Source organism: Oncorhynchus keta, chromosome 26 (genome assembly GCF_023373465.1).
Source record: "Oncorhynchus keta strain PuntledgeMale-10-30-2019 chromosome 26, Oket_V2, whole genome shotgun sequence".
NCBI lineage: Eukaryota > Metazoa > Chordata > Actinopteri > Salmoniformes > Salmonidae > Oncorhynchus > Oncorhynchus keta.
The window spans coordinates 41,278,389-41,302,731 of record NC_068446.1 but is presented as its reverse complement, the minus strand read 5'-3'; the positions used below and the strand labels follow the sequence as shown (position 1 = coordinate 41,302,731).

The 24,343-nt window shown below is 49.8% G+C and overlaps 1 protein-coding gene across 9 annotated transcripts in view; it reads left to right on the top strand.

The window, feature by feature from the left end:
• The window catches only part of LOC118358799 (tight junction protein ZO-1-like), a 201,221-nt gene that overhangs the window by 162,620 nt on the left and 14,258 nt on the right, over positions 1-24,343 (top strand). For all 9 annotated transcript variants that reach the window (XM_052480874.1, XM_052480878.1, XM_052480870.1 and 6 more), the window contains 4 exons: positions 11,121-11,212; positions 13,370-13,579; positions 15,805-15,941; positions 23,725-24,199. In XM_052480874.1, the coding sequence (XP_052336834.1) occupies positions 11,121-11,212; positions 13,370-13,579; positions 15,805-15,941; positions 23,725-24,199 (914 nt within the window). The remainder of the gene's footprint in view (positions 1-11,120; positions 11,213-13,369; positions 13,580-15,804; positions 15,942-23,724; positions 24,200-24,343) is intronic.

Here is a 24,343-nt window from a genome sequence, read left to right as displayed (position 1 = left end):
GGTGTCTCAGCCTGGGGTACTAGTAGCCCTGGTAGTTATAATGGATATCTGGGGGTCTCAGACTAGGGTACTAGTAGCCCTGGTAGTTATAATGGATGTCTGGGGGTCTCAGCCTGGGGTACTAGTAGCCCTGGTAGTTATAATGGATGTCTGGGGGTCTCAGCCTGGGGTACTAGTAGCCCTGGTAGTTATAATGGATATCTGGGGGTCTCAGCCTGTTGTACTAGTAGCCCTGGTAGTTATAATGGATGTCTGGGGGTCTCAGCCTGGGGTACTAGTAGCCCTGGTAGTTATAATGGATGTCTGGGGGTCTCAGCCTGGGGTACTAGTAGCCCAGGTAGTTATAATGGATGTCTGGGGGTCTCAGCCTGGGGTACTAGTAGCCCTGGTAGTTATAATGGATATCTGGGGGTCTCAGCCTGGGGTACTAGTAGCCCTGGTAGTTATAATGGATGTCTGGGGTGTCTCAGCCTGGGGTACTAGTAGCCCTGGTAGTTATAATGGATGTCTGGGGTGTCTCAGCCTGGGGTACTAGTAGCCCTGGTAGTTATAATGAATGTCTGGGGTGTCTCAGCCTGGGGTACTAGTAGCCCTGGTAGTTATAATGAATGTCTGGGGTGTCTCAGCCTGGGGTACTAGTAGCCCTGGTAGTTATAATGGATATCTGGGGGTCTCAGCCTAGGGTACTAGTAGCCCTGGTAGTTATAATGGATGTCTGGGGGTCTCAGCCTGGGGTACTAGTAGCCCTGGTAGTTATAATGGATATCTGGGGGTCTCAGCCTGGGGTACTAGTAGCCCTGGTAGTTATAATGGATGTCTGGGGGTCTCAGCCTGGGGTACTAGTAGCCCTGGTAGTTATAATGGATATCTGGGGGTCTCAGCCTGTTGTACTAGTAGCCCTGGTAGTTATAATGGATGTCTGGGGTGTCTCAGCCTGGGGTACTAGTAGCCCTGGTAGTTATAATGGATATCTGGGGGTCTCAGCCTGGGGTACTAGTAGCCCTGGTAGTTATAATGGATATCTGGGGGTCTCAGCCTGGGGTACTAGTAGCCCTGGTAGTTATAATGGATGTCTGGGGGTCTCAGCCTGGGGTACTAGTAGCCCTGGTAGTTATAATGGATATCTGGGGGTCTCAGCCTGGGGTACTAGTAGCCCTGGTAGTTATAATGGATGTCTGGGGGTCTCAGCCTGGGGTACTAGTAGCCCTGGTAGTTATAATGGATATCTGGGGGTCTCAGCCTGGGGTACTAGTAGCCCTGGTAGTTATAATGGATATCTGGGGGTCTCAGCCTGGGGTACTAGTAGCCCTGGTAGTTATAATGGATGTCTGGGGGTCTCAGCCTGGGGTACTAGTAGCCCTGGTAGTTATAATGAATGTCTGGGGTGTCTCAGCCTGGGGTACTAGTAGCCCTGGTAGTTATAATGAATGTCTGGGGTGTCTCAGCCTGGGGTACTAGTAGCCCTGGTAGTTATAATGGATATCTGGGGGTCTCAGCCTAGGGTACTAGTAGCCCTGGTAGTTATAATGGATGTCTGGGGTGTCTCAGCCTGGGGTACTAGTAGCCCTGGTAGTTATAATGGATATCTGGGGGTCTCAGCCTGGGGTACTAGTAGCCCTGGTAGTTATAATGGATATCTGGGGGTCTCAGCCTGGGGTACTAGTAGCCCTGGTAGTTATAATGGATGTCTGGGGGTCTCAGCCTGGGGTACTAGTAGCCCTGGTAGTTATAATGGATGTCTGGGGGTCTCAGCCTGGGGTACTAGTAGCCCTGGTAGTTATAATGGATATCTGGGGGTCTCAGCCTGTTGTACTAGTAGCCCTGGTAGTTATAATGGATGTCTGGGGTGTCTCAGCCTGGGGTACTAGTAGCCCTGGTAGTTATAATGGATGTCTGGGGTGTCTCAGCCTGGTGTACTAGTAGCCCTGGTAGTTATAATGGATATCTGGGGGGTCTCAGCCTGTTGTACTAGTAGCCCTGGTAGTTATAATGGATGTCTGGGGGGTCTCAGCCTGGGGTACTAGTAGCCCTGGTAGTTATAATGGATGTCTGGGGGGTCTCAGCCTGGTGTACTAGTAGCCCTGGTAGTTATAATGGATGTCTGGGGGGTCTCAGCCTAGGGTACTAGTAGCCCTGGTAGTTATAATGGATGTCTGGGGTGTCTCAGCCTGGGGTACTAGTAGCCCTGGTAGTTATAATGGATATCTGGGGGTCTCAGCCTGGGGTACTAGTAGCCCTGGTAGTTATAATGGATATCTGGGGGTCTCAGCCTGGGGTACTAGTAGCCCTGGTAGTTATAATGGATGTCTGGGGGTCTCAGCCTGGGGTACTAGTAGCCCTGGTAGTTATAATGGATATCTGGGGGTCTCAGCCTGGGGTACTAGTAGCCCTGGTAGTTATAATGGATGTCTGGGGGTCTCAGCCTGGGGTACTAGTAGCCCTGGTAGTTATAATGGATGTCTGGGGGTCTCAGCCTGGGGTACTAGTAGCCCTGGTAGTTATAATGGATGTCTGGGGGTCTCAGCCTGGGGTACTAGTTGCCCTGGTAGTTATAATGGATATCTGGGGGTCTCAGCCTGGGGTACTAGTAGCCCTGGTAGTTATAATGGATGTCTGGGGGTCTCAGCCTGGGGTACTAGTAGCCCTGGTAGTTATAATGGATGTCTGGGGGTCTCAGCCTGGGGTACTAGTAGCCCTGGTAGTTATAATGGATGTCTGGGGTGTCTCAGCCTGGGGTACTAGTAGCCCTGGTAGTTATAATGGATGTCTGGGGGTCTCAGCCTGGGGTACTAGTAGCCCTGGTAGTTATAATGGATGTCTGGGGTGTCTCAGCCTGGGGTACTAGTAGCCCTGGTAGTTATAATGGATGTCTGGGGGTCTCAGCCTGGGGTACTAGTAGCCCTGGTAGTTATAATGGATGTCTGGGGGTCTCAGCCTGGGGTACTAGTAGCCCTGGTAGTTATAATGGATATCTGGGGGTCTCAGCCTGGGGTACTAGTAGCCCTGGTAGTTATAATGGATGTCTGGGGGTCTCAGCCTGGGGTACTAGTAGCCCTGGTAGTTATAATGGATGTCTGGGGTGTCTCAGCCTGGGGTACTAGTAGCCCTGGTAGTTATAATGGATGTCTGGGGGTCTCAGCCTGGGGTACTAGTAGCCCTGGTAGTTATAATGGATGTCTGGGGGTCTCAGCCTGGGGTACTAGTAGCCCTGGTAGTTATAATGGATGTCTGGGGGTCTCAGCCTGGGGTACTAGTAGCCCTGGTAGTTATAATGGATGTCTGGGGGTCTCAGCCTGGGGTACTAGTAGCCCTGGTAGTTATAATGGATGTCTGGGGGTCTCAGCCTGGGGTACTAGTAGCCCTGGTAGTTATAATGGATGTCTGGGGGTCTCAGCCTGGGGTACTAGTAGCCCTGGTAGTTATAATGGATGTCTGGGGGTCTCAGCCTAGGGTACTAGTAGCCCTGGTAGTTATAATGGATGTCTGGGGGTCTCAGCCTAGGGTACTAGTAGCCCTGGTAGTTATAATGGATGTCTGGGGGTCTCAGCCTGGGGTACTAGTAGCCCTGGTAGTTATAATGGATGTCTGGGGGTCTCAGCCTAGTGTACTAGTAGCCCTGGTAGTTATAATGGATGTCTGGGGGTCTCAGCCTGGGGTACTAGTAGCCCTGGTAGTTATAATGGATGTCTGGGGGTCTCAGCCTGGGGTACTAGTAGCCCTGGTAGTTATAATGGATATCTGGGGGGTCTCAGCCTGGGGTACTAGTAGCCCTGGTAGTTATAATGGATGTCTGGGGGGTCTCAGCCTGGGGTACTAGTAGCCCTGGTAGTTATAATGGATGTCTGGGGGTCTCAGCCTGGGGTACTAGTAGCCCTGGTAGTTATAATGGATGTCTGGGGGTCTCAGCCTGGGGTACTAGTAGCCCTGGTAGTTATAATGGATGTCTGGGGTGTCTCAGCCTGGGGTACTAGTAGCCCTGGTAGTTATAATGGATGTCTGGGGTGTCTCAGCCTGGGGTACTAGTAGCCCTGGTAGTTATAATGGATGTCTGGGGGGTCTCAGCCTGGGGTACTAGTAGCCCTGGTAGTTATAATGGATGTCTGGGGGTCTCAGCCTGGGGTACTAGTAGCCCTGGTAGTTATAATGGATGTCTGGGGGTCTCAGCCTGGGGTACTAGTAGCCCTGGTAGTTATAATGGATGTCTGGGGGTCTCAGCCTGGGGTACTAGTAGCCCTGGTAGTTATAATGGATGTCTGGGGGTCTCAGCCTGGGGTACTAGTAGCCCTGGTAGTTATAATGGATGTCTGGGGGTCTCAGCCTGGGGTACTAGTAGCCCTGGTAGTTATAATGGATGTCTGGGGGTCTCAGCCTGGGGTACTAGTAGCCCTGGTAGTTATAATGAATGTCTGGAGGGTCTCAGCCTGGGGTACTAGTAGCCCTGGTAGTTATAATGGATGTCTGGGGGTCTCAGCCTGGGGTACTAGTAGCCCTGGTAGTTATAATGGATGTCTGGGGGTCTCAGCCTGGGGTACTAGTAGCCCTGGTAGTTATAATGGATGTCTGGGGGTCTCAGCCTGGGGTACTAGTAGCCCTGGTAGTTATAATGGATGTCTGGGGGTCTCAGCCTGGGGTACTAGTAGCCCTGGTAGTTATAATGGATGTCTGGGGCGTCTCAGCCTGGGGTACTAGTAGCCCTGGTAGTTATAATGGATATCTGGGGGTCTCAGCCTGGGGTACTAGTAGCCCTGGTAGTTATAATGAATGTCTGGGGTGTCTCAGCCTGGGGTACTAGTAGCCCTGGTAGTTATAATGAATGTCTGGGGTGTCTCAGCCTGGGGTACTAGTAGCCCTGGTAGTTATAATGGATATCTGGGGGTCTCAGACTAGAGTACTAGTAGCCCTGGTAGTTATAATGGATGTCTGGGGGTCTCAGCCTGGGGTACTAGTAGCCCTGGTAGTTATAATGGATGTCTGGGGGTCTCAGCCTGGGGTACTAGTAGCCCTGGTAGTTATAATGGATGTCTGGGGTGTCTCAGCCTGGGGTACTAGTAGCCCTGGTAGTTATAATGGATGTCTGGGGGTCTCAGCCTGGGGTACTAGTAGCCCTGGTAGTTATAATGGATGTCTGGGGGTCTCAGCCTGGGGTACTAGTAGCCCTGGTAGTTATAATGGATATCTGGGGGTCTCAGCCTGGGGTACTAGTAGCCCTGGTAGTTATAATGGATGTCTGGGGGTCTCAGCCTGGGGTACTAGTAGCCCTGGTAGTTATAATGGATGTCTGGGGGTCTCAGCCTGGGGTACTAGTAGCCCTGGTAGTTATAATGGATGTCTGGGGTGTCTCAGCCTGGGGTACTAGTAGCCCTGGTAGTTATAATGGATGTCTGGGGGTCTCAGCCTGGGGTACTAGTAGCCCTGGTAGTTATAATGGATGTCTGGGGGTCTCAGCCTGGGGTACTAGTAGCCCTGGTAGTTATAATGGATATCTGGGGGTCTCAGCCTGGGGTACTAGTAGCCCTGGTAGTTATAATGGATGTCTGGGGGTCTCAGCCTGGGGTACTAGTAGCCCTGGTAGTTATAATGGATGTCTGGGGGTCTCAGCCTGGGGTACTAGTAGCCCTGGTAGTTATAATGGATGTCTGGGGTGTCTCAGCCTGGGGTACTAGTAGCCCTGGTAGTTATAATGGATGTCTGGGGGTCTCAGCCTGGGGTACTAGTAGCCCTGGTAGTTATAATGGATGTCTGGGGGTCTCAGCCTGGGGTACTAGTAGCCCTGGTAGTTATAATGGATATCTGGGGTCTCAGCCTGGGGTACTAGTAGCCCTGGTAGTTATAATGGATGTCTGGGGGTCTCAGCCTGGGGTACTAGTAGCCCTGGTAGTTATAATGGATGTCTGGGGTGTCTCAGCCTGGGGTACTAGTAGCCCTGGTAGTTATAATGGATGTCTGGGGGTCTCAGCCTGGGGTACTAGTAGCCCTGGTAGTTATAATGGATGTCTGGGGGTCTCAGCCTGGGGTACTAGTAGCCCTGGTAGTTATAATGGATGTCTGGGGGTCTCAGCCTGGGGTACTAGTAGCCCTGGTAGTTATAATGGATGTCTGGGGGTCTCAGCCTGGGGTACTAGTAGCCCTGGTAGTTATAATGGATGTCTGGGGGTCTCAGCCTGGGGTACTAGTAGCCCTGGTAGTTATAATGGATGTCTGGGGGTCTCAGCCTAGGGTACTAGTAGCCCTGGTAGTTATAATGGATGTCTGGGGGTCTCAGCCTGGGGTACTAGTAGCCCTGGTAGTTATAATGGATGTCTGGGGGTCTCAGCCTAGGGTACTAGTAGCCCTGGTAGTTATAATGGATGTCTGGGGGTCTCAGCCTGGGGTACTAGTAGCCCTGGTAGTTATAATGGATGTCTGGGGGTCTCAGCCTGGGGTACTAGTAGCCCTGGTAGTTATAATGGATATCTGGGGGTCTCAGCCTGGGGTACTAGTAGCCCTGGTAGTTATAATGGATGTCTGGGGGGTCTCAGCCTGGGGTACTAGTAGCCCTGGTAGTTATAATGGATATCTGGGGGGTCTCAGCCTGGGGTACTAGTAGCCCTGGTAGTTATAATGGATGTCTGGGGGGTCTCAGCCTGGGGTACCAGTAGCCCTTGTAGTTATAATGGATGTCTGGGGGTCTCAGCCTGGGGTACTAGTAGCCCTGGTAGTTATAATGGATGTCTGGGGGGTCTCAGCCTGGGGTACTAGTAGCCCTGGTAGTTATAATGGATATCTGGGGGTCTCAGCCTGGGGTACTAGTAGCCCTGGTAGTTATAATGAATGTCTGGGGTGTCTCAGCCTGGGGTACTAGTAGCCCTGGTAGTTATAATGAATGTCTGGGGTGTCTCAGCCTGGGGTACTAGTAGCCCTGGTAGTTATAATGGATATCTGGGGGTCTCAGACTAGAGTACTAGTAGCCCTGGTAGTTATAATGGATGTCTGGGGGTCTCAGCCTGGGGTACTAGTAGCCCTGGTAGTTATAATGGATGTCTGGGGGTCTCAGCCTGGGGTACTAGTAGCCCTGGTAGTTATAATGGATGTCTGGGGGTCTCAGCCTGGGGTACTAGTAGCCCTGGTAGTTATAATGGATATCTGGGGGTCTCAGCCTGGGGTACTAGTAGCCCTGGTAGTTATAATGGATGTCTGGGGGTCTCAGCCTGGGGTACTAGTAGCCCTGGTAGTTATAATGGATGTCTGGGGTGTCTCAGCCTGGGGTACTAGTAGCCCTGGTAGTTATAATGGATGTCTGGGGGTCTCAGCCTGGGGTACTAGTAGCCCTGGTAGTTATAATGGATGTCTGGGGGTCTCAGCCTGGGGTACTAGTAGCCCTGGTAGTTATAATGGATGTCTGGGGGTCTCAGCCTGGGGTACTAGTAGCCCTGGTAGTTATAATGGATGTCTGGGGTGTCTCAGCCTGGGGTACTAGTAGCCCTGGTAGTTATAATGGATGTCTGGGGGTCTCAGCCTGGGGTACTAGTAGCCCTGGTAGTTATAATGGATGTCTGGGGGTCTCAGCCTAGGGTACTAGTAGCCCTGGTAGTTATAATGGATGTCTGGGGGTCTCAGCCTGGGGTACTAGTAGCCCTGGTAGTTATAATGGATGTCTGGGGGTCTCAGCCTAGGGTACTAGTAGCCCTGGTAGTTATAATGGATGTCTGGGGGTCTCAGCCTGGGGTACTAGTAGCCCTGGTAGTTATAATGGATGTCTGGGGGTCTCAGCCTGGGGTACTAGTAGCCCTGGTAGTTATAATGGATATCTGGGGGGGTCTCAGCCTGGGGTACTAGTAGCCCTGGTAGTTATAATGGATGTCTGGGGGGTCTCAGCCTGGGGTACTAGTAGCCCTGGTAGTTATAATGGATATCTGGGGGGTCTCAGCCTGGGGTACTAGTAGCCCTGGTAGTTATAATGGATGTCTGGGGGGTCTCAGCCTGGGGTACTAGTAGCCCTGGTAGTTATAATGGATGTCTGGGGGGTCTCAGCCTGGGGTACTAGTAGCCCTGGTAGTTATAATGGATGTCTGGGGGTCTCAGCCTGGGGTACTAGTAGCCCTGGTAGTTATAATGGATGTCTGGGGGGGTCTCAGCCTGGGGTACTAGTAGCCCTGGTAGTTATAATGGATGTCTGGGGGGTCTCAGCCTGGGGTACTAGTAGCCCTGGTAGTTATAATGGATGTCTGGGGGTCTCAGCCTGGGGTACTAGTAGCCCTGGTAGTTATAATGGATGTCTGGGGGTCTCAGCCTGGGGTACTAGTAGCCCTGGTAGTTATAATGGATGTCTGGGGGTCTCAGCCTGGGGTACTAGTAGCCCTGGTAGTTATAATGGATGTCTGGGGGTCTCAGCCTGGGGTACTAGTAGCCCTGGTAGTTATAATGGATGTCTGGGGGTCTCAGCCTGGGGTACTAGTAGCCCTGGTAGTTATAATGAATGTCTGGAGGGTCTCAGCCTGGGGTACTAGTAGCCCTGGTAGTTATAATGGATGTCTGGGGGTCTCAGCCTGGGGTACTAGTAGCCCTGGTAGTTATAATGGATGTCTGGGGGTCTCAGCCTGGGGTACTAGTAGCCCTGGTAGTTATAATGGATGTCTGGGGGTCTCAGCCTGGGGTACTAGTAGCCCTGGTAGTTATAATGGATGTCTGGGGGTCTCAGCCTGGGGTACTAGTAGCCCTGGTAGTTATAATGGATGTCTGGGGCGTCTCAGCCTGGGGTACTAGTAGCCCTGGTAGTTATAATGGATATCTGGGGGTCTCAGCCTGGGGTACTAGTAGCCCTGGTAGTTATAATGAATGTCTGGGGTGTCTCAGCCTGGGGTACTAGTAGCCCTGGTAGTTATAATGAATGTCTGGGGTGTCTCAGCCTGGGGTACTAGTAGCCCTGGTAGTTATAATGGATATCTGGGGGTCTCAGACTAGAGTACTAGTAGCCCTGGTAGTTATAATGGATGTCTGGGGGTCTCAGCCTGGGGTACTAGTAGCCCTGGTAGTTATAATGGATGTCTGGGGGTCTCAGCCTGGGGTACTAGTAGCCCTGGTAGTTATAATGGATGTCTGGGGGTCTCAGCCTGGGGTACTAGTAGCCCTGGTAGTTATAATGGATGTCTGGGGGGTCTCAGCCTGGGGTACTAGTAGCCCTGGTAGTTATAATGGATGTCTGGGGGTCTCAGCCTGGGGTACTAGTAGCCCTGGTAGTTATAATGGATATCTGGGGGTCTCAGCCTGGGGTACTAGTAGCCCTGGTAGTTATAATGGATGTCTGGGGGTCTCAGCCTGGGGTACTAGTAGCCCTGGTAGTTATAATGGATGTCTGGGGGTCTCAGCCTGGGGTACTAGTAGCCCTGGTAGTTATAATGGATGTCTGGGGTGTCTCAGCCTGGGGTACTAGTAGCCCTGGTAGTTATAATGGATGTCTGGGGGTCTCAGCCTGGGGTACTAGTAGCCCTGGTAGTTATAATGGATGTCTGGGGGTCTCAGCCTGGGGTACTAGTAGCCCTGGTAGTTATAATGGATATCTGGGGGTCTCAGCCTGGGGTACTAGTAGCCCTGGTAGTTATAATGGATGTCTGGGGGTCTCAGCCTGGGGTACTAGTAGCCCTGGTAGTTATAATGGATGTCTGGGGGTCTCAGCCTGGGGTACTAGTAGCCCTGGTAGTTATAATGGATGTCTGGGGTGTCTCAGCCTGGGGTACTAGTAGCCCTGGTAGTTATAATGGATGTCTGGGGGTCTCAGCCTGGGGTACTAGTAGCCCTGGTAGTTATAATGGATGTCTGTGGGGTCTCAGCCTGGGGTACTAGTAGCCCTGGTAGTTATAATGGATATCTGGGGGTCTCAGCCTGGGGTACTAGTAGCCCTGGTAGTTATAATGGATGTCTGGGGGTCTCAGCCTGGGGTACTAGTAGCCCTGGTAGTTATAATGGATGTCTGGGGTGTCTCAGCCTGGGGTACTAGTAGCCCTGGTAGTTATAATGGATGTCTGGGGGTCTCAGCCTGGGGTACTAGTAGCCCTGGTAGTTATAATGGATGTCTGGGGGTCTCAGCCTGGGGTACTAGTAGCCCTGGTAGTTATAATGGATGTCTGGGGGTCTCAGCCTGGGGTACTAGTAGCCCTGGTAGTTATAATGGATGTCTGGGGGTCTCAGCCTGGGGTACTAGTAGCCCTGGTAGTTATAATGGATATCTGGGGTGTCTCAGCCTGGGGTACTAGTAGCCCTGGTAGTTATAATGGATGTCTGGGGGTCTCAGCCTGGGGTACTAGTAGCCCTGGTAGTTATAATGGATGTCTGGGGGGTCTCAGCCTGGGGTACTAGTAGCCCTGGTAGTTATAATGGATGTCTGGGGGGTCTCAGCCTGGGGTACTAGTAGCCCTGGTAGTTATAATGGATGTCTGGGGGGTCTCAGCCTGGGGTACTAGTAGCCCTGGTAGTTATAATGGATGTCTGGGGGTACTTGGCCTATATATAACTGGTGTGAAATTGCTAGCTAGTTAGCGGTGCGCGCTAGTAGCGTTTCAATCTGTGACGTCACTCGCTCTGAGACATTGAAGTGGTTTCCCGTTGCCCTGTCCGGGCCGCGGCTCTTGTGGAGCGATGGGGAACGAATCTTTGTGGGAGGCAATTGTTGATGTGTTCAGACGGTCCCTGGTTCAACTCCAGGTTGGGGGGCAAGGGGAGGAACCAACACATCCAGAGGGGGCGGTGTTACTTGGAAAGAATATAAAGCTACTGATCAGTGGCAAATGGGGGTTGTTCTGACAGAGTAACGTGTGATTGGGGCAACAAACCACTGATGAATGTGATTTATGATACCAGGATAACATGTGAGGTTGTGTAGTTGGTTCCCACTATAAGGCCAAGCTGTCAAGTCAAAATGGGATATATATGGTACAAATGAAAGAAAACAAAAACATTTTTTGTTTATTGATCTTAATTGAATGTTGAGTGACGGGGCATAAATTTAGCACTGTGATTACAGTTTGAAGGAGATACATTGTAGAACCGAGCGGCGCTTCTGACTGCAACTTGACCTGATAGTGGACGACCTGGGTAGTCGTACGTTATTCTGTTTCAACCTGCCTGTGGTCTGTCTGGTGTTCCAGCCTGCGGACCTGCCCAGACCTATGACTGCACCTGGTCCTGTCCCCAAAGCCAACTCCCTCAGCAACCTGCAGCAGGAGAAACCTACTTACAGGTGTGTGTATATACATACACACACAGCACAGCGCTCCGCTCTGGTGCTCATAACACCAGGGTTATGGGTTCAACCCCCAGAAATGATCACATACTATCCTGGAAGTCATGTTGGATCAGACTTGTGGAATATACTAAATATATATAAAGAGGTGGATGAAGGACAGTGGTGAGAAAATCCACATGGTCCATTTATCACTGTCAACCCCAGAGCTCCACCTAGTGGACATGTTAGACAGTGCAGCTACCAGGATGCATCAGGAAAACAGAACGCTGAACATGGTGCTGTAATGTGAAGACCATCTTTCTCTCTCCTGTATTGATCGGTACAGTTATCTGTCTCTCTCTCCTGTATCGACCTGTCTCTCTCCTGTATTGATCGGTACAGTGACCTGTCTCTCTCTCCTGTATTGATCGGTACAGTGACCTGTCTCTCTCTCCTGTATTGATCGGTACAGTGACCTGTCTGTCTCTCCTGTATTGATCAGTACTGTGACCTGTCTGTCTCTCCTGTATTGATCAGTACTGTGACCTGTGTCTCTCCTGTATTGATCAGTACAGTGACCTGTCTGTGACCTGTCTCTCTCCTGTATTGATCGGTACAGTGACCTGTCTCTCTCCTGTATTGATCGGTACAGTGACCTGTCTCTCTCTCCTGTATTGATCGGTACAGTGACCTGTCTCTCTCTCCTGTATTGATCAGTACAGTGACCTGTCTCTCCTGTATTGATCAGTACAGTGACCTGTCTCTCCTGTATTGATCAGTACAGTGACCTGTCTCTCCTGTATTGATCAGCACAGTGACCTGTCTCTCCTGTATTGATCGGTACAGTGACCTGTCTCTCTCTCCTGTATTGATCAGCACAGTGACCTGTCTCTCCTGTATTGATCAGTACAGTGACCTGTCTCTCTCTCCTGTATTGATCAGTACAGTGACCTGTCTCTCCTGTATTGATCGGTACAGTGACCTGTCTCTCTCTCCTGTATTGATCAGTACAGTGACCTGTCTCTCCTGTATTGATCGGTACAGTGACCTGTCTCTCTCTCCTGTATTGATCATCACAGTGACCTGTCTCTCTCTCCTGTATTGATCAGCACAGTGACCTGTCTCTCCTGTATTGATCAGCACAGTGACCTGTCTCTCCTGTATTGATCAGTACAGTGACCTGTCTCTCCTGTATTGATCAGCACAGTGACCTGTCTCTCCTGTATTGATCAGCACAGTGACCTGTCTCTCCTGTATTGATCGGTACAGTGACCTGTCTCTCTCTCCTGTATTGATCATCACAGTGACCTCTCTCTCCTGTATTGATCAGTACAGTGACCTGTCTCTCTCTCCTGTATTGATCGGTACAGTGACCTGTCTGTCTCTCCTGTATTGATCATCACAGTGACCTCTCTCTCCTGTATTGATCAGTACAGTGACCTGTCTCTCTCTCCTGTATTGATCAGTACAGTGACCTGTCTCTCCTGTATTGATCGGTACAGTGACCTGTCTCTCTCTCCTGTATTGATCATCACAGTGACCTGTCTCTCTCTCCTGTATTGATCATCACAGTGACCTGTCTCTCTCTCCTGTATTGATCAGCACAGTGACCTGTCTCTCCTGTATTGATCGGTACAGTGATCTGTCTCTCCTGTATTGATCGGTACAGTGATCTGTCTCTCCTGTATTGATCGGTACAGTGACCTGTCTCTCTCTCCTGTATTGATCAGCACAGTGACCTGTCTCTCTCTCCTGTATTGATCAGCACAGTGACCTGTCTCTCTCTCCTGTATTGATCAGCACAGTGACCTGTCTCTCTCTTCCTCTTGTGTTTGTCCATGTTTGTACTCTTGCTATTACTGTGTGGGTCTGTCTGTCTGTCTGTCTGTCTGTCTGTCTGTCTGTCTGTCTCTGTCTGTCGCTTGCTCTACTTTCTCCTGTGTGGATCTGTTGAGCTCTCTAACTGGTTATCCTGTCTCTCCCTCTACTCTGTGGAATGGATTTGTAAGTGTATCAGGGTTGGGGTCAATTCAATTTCAAGTTTTTATTTTTTTTATTGCAAATTGGAATTTGGTTTACTTTCTGAATTGACTGAAATTGAAATGTAATTGACCCCAACGTTTATCTGTGCTGCTCTCTGACTGTCCCTCGCTCCCTCCATCTCCCCCACAGAGCCCCCGAGCCCCAGAATGCCCCTGGGTCTAAGCCCCTGGATGACGTGGCCCACTCCTCCAACCATTACGATGCTGACGAGGATGAGGAGTACTACAGGAAGCAGCTGTCCTACTTTGACCGCCGCAGCTTCGACAGCAAGACCATGAACCCCACCCCCGGGATCAACCGCTTCCCACCACAGACCCAGCTAGCTTACCCTTACAACAGGTACACTACACTACCCATAACCCTTACAACAGGTACACTACACTACCCATAACCCCTACAACAGGTACACTACACTACCCATAACCCCTACAACAGGTAAACTACCCATAACCCCTACAACAGGTAAACTACCCATAACCCCTACAACAGGTACACTACACTACCCATAACCCCTACAACAGGTACACTACACTACCCATAACCCCTACAACAGGTACACTACACTACCCATAACCCCTACAACAGGTACACTACCCATAACCCCTACAACAGGTAAACTACCCATAACCCCTACAACAGGTAAACTACCCATAACCCCTACAACAGGTAAACTACCCATAACCCTTACAACAGGTACACTAAACTACCCATAACCCCTACAACAGGTAAACTACCCATAACCCCTACAACAGGTAAACTACCCATAACCCCTACAACAGGTAAACTACCCATAACCCCTACAACAGGTAAACTACCCATAACCCCTACAACAGGTAAACTACCCATAACCCTTACAACAGGTAAACTACCCATAACCCTTACAACAGGTACACTACACTACCCATAACCCCTACAACAGGTACACTACCCATAACCCCTACAACAGGTACACTACCCATAACCCCTACAACAGGTTTACTACCCATAACCCCTTACAACAGGTACACTACACTACCCATAACCCCTACAACAGGTACACTACACTACCCATAACCCCTACAACAGGTAAACTACACTACCCATAACCCCTACAACAGGTACACTACCCATAACCCCTACAACAGGTACACTACCCATAACCCCTTACAACAGGTAAACTACCCATAACCCTTACAACAGGTACACTACCCATAACCCCTACAACAGGTACACTACCCATAACCCCTACAACAGGTACACTACCCATAACCCCTTACAACAGGTTTACTACCCATAACCCCTTACAACAGGTACACTACCCATAACCCCTTACAACAGGTACACTACCCATAACCCCTACAACAGGTACACTACACTACCCATAACCCCTACAACAGGTACACTACACTACCCATAACCCCTACAACAGGTAAACTACACTACCCATAACCCCTACAACAGGTACACTACACTACCCATAACCCCTACAACAGGTAAACTACACTACCCATAACCCCTACAACAGGTACACTACACTACCCATAACCCTTACAACAGGTACACTACACTACCCATAACCCCTACAACAGGTAAACTACACTACCCATAACCCCTACAACAGGTACACTACACTACCCATAACCCCACCCCGGGATCAACTGCTTCCCACCACAAACCCAGCTAGCTTACCCTTACAACAGGTAAATTACCCATAACCCCTACAACAGGTAAACTACACTACCCATAACCCCTACAACAGGTACACTACACTACCCATAACCCTTACAACAGGTAAACTACCCATAACCCCTACAACAGGTAAACTACCCATAACCCCTACAACAGGTAAACTACACTACCCATAACCCCTACAACAGGTAAACTACACTACCCATAACCCCTACAACAGGTAAACTACACTACCCATAACCCCTACAACAGGTAAACTACACTACCCATAACCCCTACAACAGGTACACTACACTACCCATAACCCCTACAACAGGTACACTACCCATAACCCCTACAACAGGTAAACTACACTACCCATAACCCCTACAACAGGTAAACTACACTACCCATAACCCCTACAACAGGTACACTACACTACCCATAACCCCTACAACAGGTACACTACCCATAACCCCTACAACAGGTAAACTACCCATAACCCCACCCCGGGATCAACTGCTTCCCACCACAAACCCAGCTAGCTTAACCCTACAACAGGTACACTACCCTACCCATAACCCTTACAACAGGTAAACTACCCATAACCCCTACAACAGGTAAACTACCCATAACCCCTACAACAGGTAAACTACACTACCCATAACCCCTACAACACGACCCAGCCCCAAGGCACATGTGTACTGTAGATCTGAGAGGGGAAGTACAATCAATATGGTCAGAGATCAGGCTGACTGTCAGCATTTTGAGGGGATCATGTCCTGAGGCAGAACTGCTAATCTTCATCGCATAATGAGTTATTGGAGATTCAAGGTGACACTGATTAGTAGATTAAATGATTCTTCACAATTCCACTGCAATGATCTTAAACACCTTCTGTCGTATCTGTGTTTTAGGGCGGAGTCTGTGGAGAAGGTGAGTCCGGTAGAGAAGAGGTACGAGCCCCTCCCCCAGATCAGTCCTGTCTCCCAGTACGGACCCCCCAGCCCTGCCGTACCACCCAACAGCCTGCCCAAACTCACCACCAATGATGGTAACGAACCATGATAATGTCATGTAGCCTTTTTAATCCAGCAAAGTACTGACAATTCACTTGTGATTTTCTGGTGGCTACTAAAGGCATCTCTACCATGTAATAGTGTGGTAGACTTGTGGCTGTATAGACGTGTAAAGGCTGAATCTAGGATGTATCACGGTGGTCACATCCCTTCCCCTCTCTCTCTAGTGAACTCACATCCCTCTCTCTCTAGTGAATTCACATCCCTCTCTCTCTAGTGAACTCACATCCCTCTCTCTCTAGTGAACTCACATCCCTTCCCCTCTCTCTCTAGTGAACTCACATCCCTTCCCCTCTCTCTCTAGTGAACTCACATCCCTCTCTCTCTCTAGTGAACTCACATCCCTCTCTCTCTCGTGAACTCACATCCCTCTCTCTAGTGAACTCACATCCCTTCCCCTCTCTCTCTCTCTCTAGTGAACTCACATCCCTCTCTCTAGTGAACTCACATCCCTCTCTCTCTCTCTAGTGAACTCACATCCCTCTCTCTCTCTAGTGAACTCACATTTCTTCCGCTCTCTCTAGTGAACTCACATCAATTCCCCTCTCTCTCTAGTGAACTCACATCCCTTCCTCTCTCTCTAGTGAACTCACATCCCTCTCTCTAGTGAACTCACGTCCCTCTCTCTCTAGTGAACTCACGTCCCTCTCTCTCTAGTGAACTCACGTCCCTCTCTCTCTAGTGAACTCACATCCCTCTCTCTAGTGAACTCACGTCCCTCTCTCTCTAGTGAACTCACATCCCTCTCTCTCTAGTGAACTCACATCCCTTCCCCTCTCTCTCTAGTGAATTCACATCCCTCTCTCTAGTGAACTCACATCCCTCTCTCTCTAGTGAACTCACATCCCTCTCTCTCTAGTGAACTCACATCCTCTCTCTCTCTAGTGAACTCACATCCCTCTCTCTCTCTAGTGAACTCACATCCCTCTCTCTCTAGTGAACTCACATCCCTCTCTCTCTAGTGAACTCACATCCCTCTCTCTCTCTAGTGAACTCACATCCCTCTCTCTCTAGTGAACTCACATCCCTCTCTCTCTCTCTCTCTAGTGAACTCACATCCCTCTCTCTCTCTCTAGTGAACTCACATCCCTCTCTCTCTAGTGAACTCACATCCTCTCTCTCTCTCTAGTGAACTCACATCCCTCTCTCTCTCTCTAGTGAACTCACATCCCTCTCTCTCTCTAGTGAACTCACATTTCTTCCGCTCTCTCTAGTGAACTCACATCAATTCCCCTCTCTCTCTAGTGAACTCACATCCCTTCCTCTCTCTCTAGTGAACTCACATCCCTCTCTCTAGTGAACTCACGTCCCTCTCTCTCTAGTGAACTCACGTCCCTCTCTCTAGTGAACTCACATCCCTTCCCCTCTCTCTCTAGTGAACTCACATCCATCTCTCTCTAGTGAACTCACATCCCTCTCTCTCTCTAGTGAACTCACATCCATTCCCCTCTCTCTCTAGTGAACTCACATCCCTCTCTCTCTAGTGAACTCATCCCTCTCTCTCTCTAGTGAACTCACATCCCCTCTCTCTCTCTAGTGAACTCAGATCTCTCTCTCTAGTGAACTCATCCCTCTCTCTCTCTAGTGAACTCACACCCCTCTCTCTCTCTCTAGTGAACTCACATCCCTCTCTCTCTAGTGAACTCACATCCCTCTCTCTCTCTAGTGAACTCACATCCCCTCTCTCTCTAGTGAACTCACATCCCTCTCTCTCTCTAGTGAACTCACATCCCTCTCTCTCTAGTGAACTCACATCCCTCTCTCTCTCTAGTGAACTCACATCCCTCTCTCTCTCTAGTGAACTCACATCCCCCTCTCTCTAGTGAACTCACATCCCTCTCTCTCTCTCTAGTGAACTCACATCCCTCTCTCTCTCTCTCTAGTGAACTCACATCCCCCTCTCTCTCTCTAGTGAACTCACATTTCTTCCGCTCTCTCTAGTGAACTCACATCAATTCCCCTCTCGCTCTAGTGAACTCACATCCCTTCCCTCTCTCTCTAGTGAACTCACATCACTCTCGCTCTAGTGAACTCACATCCCTTCCCCTCTCTCTCTGGTGAACTCACATCCCTCTCTCTAGTGAACTCACGTCCCTCTCTCTCTAGTGAACTCACGTCCCTCTCTCTCTAGTGAACTCACGTCCCTCTCTCTAGTGAACTCACATACCTTCCCCTCTCTCTAGTGAACTCACATCACTCTCTCTCTAGTGAACTCATTCCTTCCCCTCTCTCTTTAGTGAACTCACATCCCCCTCTCTCTAGTGAACTCACATCCCTCTCTCTCTACTGAACTCACATCCCTCTCTCTCTAGTGAACTCACATTCCTTCCCCTCTCTCTTTAGTGAACTCACATCCCTCTCTCTAGTGAACTCACATCCCTTCCCTTCTCTCTCTAGTGAACTCACATCCCTCTCTCTCTAGTGAACTCACATCCATTCCCCTCTCTCTTTAGTGAACTCACATCCCTCTCTCTAGTGAACTCACATCCCTTCCCCTCTCTCTCTAATGAACTCACATCCCTCTCTTGTGAACTCACATCCCTCTCTAGTGAACTCACATCCCTCCCTCTCTCTCTAGTGAACTCATCCCTCTCTCTCTAGTGAACTCACATCCCTCTCTCTAGTGAACTCACATCCCTCTCTCTCTCTAGTGAACTCACATCCCTCTCTCTCTAGTGAACTCACATCCCTCTCTCTCTCTCTCTAGTGAACTCATCCCTCTCTCTCTCTAGTGAACTCACATCCCTCTCTCTCTCTAGTGAACTCACACCCCTCTCTCTCTCTCTAGTGAACTCACATCCCTCTCTCTCTAGTGAACTCACATCCCTCTCTCTCTAGTGAACTCACATCCCTCTCTCTCTCTAGTGAACTCACATCCCTCTCTCTCTCTAGTGAACTCACATCCCTCTCTCTCTCTAGTGAACTCACATCCCTCTCTCTCTCTAGTGAACTCACATCCCCCTCTCTCTAGTGAACTCACATCCCTCTCTCTCTAGTGAACTCACATCCCTCTCTCTCTCTCTCTAGTGAACTCACATCCCTCTCTCTCTAGTGAACTCACATTTCTTCCGCTCTCTCTAGTGAACTCACATTTCTTCCGCTCTCTCTAGTGAACTCACATCAATTCCCTCTTTCTCTAGTGAACTCACATCCCTTCCCATCTCTAGTGAACTCACGTCCCTCTCTCTCTAGTGAACTCACGTTCCTCTCTCTCTAGTGAACTCACATCCCTCTCTCTCTCTAGTGAACTCACATCCCTCTCTCTCTAGTGAACTCACATCCCTCTCTCTAGTGAACTCACATCCCTTCCCCCCTCTCTCTAGTGAACTCACATTCCTTCCCCTCTCTCTTTAGTGAACTCACATCCCTTCCCCTCTCTCTCTAGTGAACTCACATCACTCTCTCTCTCTAGTGAACTTACATCCCTCTCTCTCTAGTGAACTCCCTTCCCCTCTCTCTTTAGTGAACTCACATCCCTCTCTAGTGAACTCACATCCCCCTCTCTCTAGTGAACTCACATCCCTCTCTCTCTACTGAACTCACATCCCTCTCTCTCTAGTGAACTCACATTCCTTCCCCTCTCTCTTTAGTGAACTCACATCCCTCTCTCTAGTGAACTCACATCCCTTCCCTTCTCTCTCTAGTGAACTCACATCCCTCTCTCTCTAGTGAACTCACATCCATTCCCCTCTCTCTTTAGTGAACTCACATCCCTCTCTAGTGAACTCACATCCCCTCTCTCTCTAGTGAACTCACATCTCTCTCTCTCTACTGAACTCACATCCCCTCTCTCTAGTGAACTCACATTCCTTCCCTCTCTCTTTAGTGAACTCACATCACTTCCCTTCTCTCTCTAGTGAACTCACATCCCTCTCTCTCTAGTGAACTCACATCCATTCCCCTCTCTCTTTAGTGAACTCACATCCCTCTCTCTAGTGAACTCACATCCCTTCCCCTCTCTCTCTAATGAACTCACATCCCTCTCTTGTGAACTCACATCCCTCTCTAGTGAACTCACATCCCTCCCTCTCTCTCTAGTGAACTCATCCCTCTCTCTCTCTCTCTAGTGAACTCATCCCTCTCTCTCTCTAGTGAACTCACATCCCTCTCTCTCTCTAGTGAACTCACACCCCTCTCTCCCTCTCTCTCTAGTGAACTCACATCCCTCTCTCTCTAATGAACTCACATCCCTCTCTCTCTAGTGAACTCACACTCCTCTCTCTCTCTAGTGAACTCACATCCCTCCCTCTCTCTCTAGTGAACTCATCCCTCTCTCTCTCTCTCTAGTGAACTCATCCCTCTCTCTCTCTAGTGAACTCACATCCCTCTCTCTCTCTAGTGAACTCACACCCCTCTCTCTCTCTCTCTCTAGTGAACTCACATCCCTCTCTCTCTAATGAACTCACATCCCTCTCTCTCTCTAGTGAACTCACATCCCTCTCTCTCTCTAGTGAACTCACATCCCTCTCTCTCTAGTGAACTCGCATCCCTCTCTCTAGTGAACTCACATCCCTCTCTCTCTCTAGTGAACTCACATCCCCTCTCTCTAGTGAACTCACATCCCCTCTCTCTCTCTCTCTCTCTCTAGTGAACTCACATCCCTCTCTCTCTAGTGAACTCACATTTCTTCCGCTCTCTCTAGTGAACTCACATCCCTTCCCCTCTCTCTCTCTCTAGTGAACTCACATTCCTTCCCCTCTCTCTCTAGTGAACTCACATCCCTCTCTCTCTCTCTCTAGTGAACTCACATCCCTCTCTCTCTAGTGAACTCACGTCCCTCTCTCTCTAGTGAACTCACGTCCCTCTCTCTAGTGAACTCACATACCTTCCCTCTCTCTCTAGTGAACTCACATCACTCTCTCTAGTGAACTCACATTCCTTCCCCTCTCTCTTTAGTGAACTCACATTCCTTCCCCTCTCTCTTTAGTGAACTCACATCCCTCTCTCTAGTGAACTCACATCCCTTCCCTTCTCTCTCTAGTGAACTCACATCCCTTCCCCTCTCTCTCTAGTGAACTCACATCCCTCTCTCTCTAGTGAACTCACATCCCTCTCTCTCTAGTGAACTCACATCCCTCTCTCTCTAGTGAACTCACATCCCTCTCTCTCTCTAGTGAACTCACATCCCTCTCTCTCTCTAGTGAACTCACATCCCTCTCTCTCTAGTGAACTCACATCCCTCTCTCTCTCTAGTGAACTCACATCCCTTCCTCTCTCTCTAGTGAACTCACATCCCTCTCTCTCTCTAGTGAACTCACATCCCTCTCTCTCTCTAGTGAACTCACATCCCTCTCTCTCTCTAGTGAACTCACATTTCTTCCGCTCTCTCTAGTGAACTCACATCAATTCCCCTCTCTCTCTAGTGAACTCACATCCCTTCCTCTCTCTCTAGTGAACTCACATCCCTCTCTCTAGTGAACTCACGTCCCTCTCTCTAGTGAACTCACGTCCCTCTCTCTCTAGTGAACTCACGTCCCTCTCTCTCTAGTGAACTCACGTCCCTCTCTCTCTAGTGAACTCACGTCCCCCTCGCTCTAGTGAACTCACGTCCCTCTCTCTCTAGTGAACTCACATCCCTCTCTAGTGAACTCACATCCCCCTCTCTCTAGTGAACTCACATCCCTCTCTCTCTACTGAACTCACATCCCTCTCTCTCTAGTGAACTCACATTCCTTCCCCTCTCTCTTTAGTGAACTCACATCACTCTCTCTCTAGTGAACTCACATCCCTCTCTCTCTAGTGAACTCACATCCATTCCCCTCTCTCTTTAGTGAACTCACATCCCTCTCTCTAGTGAACTCACATCCCTTCCCCTCTCTCTCTAATGAACTCACATCCCTCTCTTGTGAACTCACATCCCTCTCTAGTGAACTCACATCCCTCCCTCTCTCTCTAGTGAACTCACATCCCTCTCTCTCTCTCTCTAGTGAACTCATCCTCTCTCTCTCTAGTGAACTCACATCCCTCTCTCTCTCTAGTGAACTCACATCCCTCTCTCTCTAGTGAACTCACATCCCTCTCTCTCTAGTGAACTCACATCCCCTCTCTCTAGTGAACTCATCCCTCTCTCTCTCTAGTGAACTCACATCCTCTATCTCTCTCTAGTGAACTCACATCACTCTCTCTAGTGAACTCATCCCCTCTCTCTCTAGTGAACTCATCCCTCTCTCTCTCTAGTGAACTCACACCCTCTCTCTCTCTCTAGTGAACTCACATCCCTCTCTCTCTAATGAACTCACATCCCTCTCTCTCTCTAGTGAACTCACATCCCTCTCTCTCTCTAGTGAACTCACATCCCTCTCTAGTGAACTCACATCCCTCTCTAGTGAACTCACACCCCCCTCTCTCTAGTGAACTCACATCCCTCTCTCTCTAGTGAACTCACATCCCTCTCTCTCTCTCTCTAGTGAACTCACATCCCTCTCTCTCTCTAGTGAACTCACATTTCTTCCGCTCTCTCTAGTGAACTCACATCAATTCCCCTCTCGCTCTAGTGAACTCACATCCCTTCCCTCTCTCTCTGGTGAACTCACATCCTCTCTCTAGTGAACTCACATCCCTCTCTCTAGTGAACTCACGTCCCTCTCTCTCTAGTGAACTCACGTCCCTCTCTCTAGTGAACTCACACATACCTTCCCCCTCTCTCTCTAGTGAACTCACATCACTCTCTCTCTAGTGAACTCACATTCCTTCCTCTCTCTTTAGTGAACTCACATTCCTTCCCCTCTCTCTTTAGTGAACTCACATTCCTTCCCCTCTCTCTTTAGTGAACTCACATTCCTTCCCCTCTCTCTTTAGTGAACTCACATCCTCTCTCTAGTGAACTCACATCCCTTCCCTTCTCTCTCTAGTGAACTCACATCCCTTCCCCTCTCTCTCTAGTGAACTCACATCCCCTCTCTCTAGTGAACTCACATCCCTCTCTCTAATGAACTCACATCCCTCTCTCTCTAGTGAACTCACATCCCCCTCTCTCTAGTGAACTCACATCCCTCTCTCTCTCTCTAGTGAACTCACATCCCTCTCTCTCTCTCTAGTGAACTCACATCCCTCTCTCTCTCTAGTGAACTCACATTTCTTCCGCTCTCTCTAGTGAACTCACATCAATTCCCCTCTCGCTCTAGTGAACTCACATCCCTTCCACTCTCTCTCTGGTGAACTCACATCCCCTCTCTCTCTAGTGAACTCACATCCCTCTCTCTCTAGTGAACTCACATCAATTCCCTCTTTCTCTAGTGAACTCACATCCCTTCCCATCTCTAGTGAACTCACATCCCTTCCCCTCTCTCTCTAGTGAACTCACATCCCTCTCTCTCTCTCTCTAGTGAACTCACATCCCTCTCTCTCTCTAGTGAACTCACATTTCTTCCGCTCTCTCTAGTGAACTCACATCAATTCCCTCTTTCTCTAGTGAACTCACATCCCTTCCCATCTCTAGTGAACTCACATCCCTTCCCCTCTCTCTCTGGTGAACTCACATCCCTCTCTCTAGTGAACTCACGTCCCTCTCTCTCTAGTGAACTCACGTCCCTCTCTCTCTAGTGAACTCACGTCCCTCTCTCTAGTGAACTCACGTCCCTCTCTCTAGTGAACTCACATCCCTTCCCCTCTCTCTCTAGTGAACTCACATTCCTTCCCCTCTCTCTCTAGTGAACTCACATCCCTCTCTCTCTCTCTAGTGAACTCACATCCCTCTCTCTAGTGAACTCACATCCCTCTCTCTCTAGTGAACTCACATTCCTTCCCCTCTCTCTCTAGTGAACTCACAGCCCGACAATCTCCTCAGCGCCTCTCCCAAACACGATCTCTCCGGCCTTCGCCCCTCTACCCTCCAGGATCTCCCCTCCCAGCCCTACCTGGTCCAGAGGTCCCCAGTGGGGGTCAACGGCACCGACGCACCCCCCAAAACCCCTGGAACCACCCCCACCCCACAAAGCTACAACCGATATGTCCCTAAGCCTTACACCTCCTCGGCCCGGCCCTTCGAGAGGAAGTTTGAGAGCCCCAAGTTCAACCACAACCTCCTCCCCAACGACCTCCTGATCAGTAGCAGCAACCCCAAACCCAGTGTGGTCAACAACAACAGCAGGACCAAGCCGCCGCTGTCTCCTCAGGCCCTGGACCACGACAGTGGACTGGACACGTTCACACGCACCATGGACAACAGGGGGCCCAAGTACCAGCAGCACAACAACTTAGTCAACAATGCTGTTCCCAAGGCCATACCGGTCAGGTAAGGATATGGAGGGGCTCAGACCCTGGTCAGGTGACTGTTAACAGTTATCCCAAGAGTTCCTGAACCTCTTGACAAGGTGTTTGTTTGGCAAGATTGTTCCAATATGGTCATTTAGCAGATAACTCGTTGTTATGCCTCTAG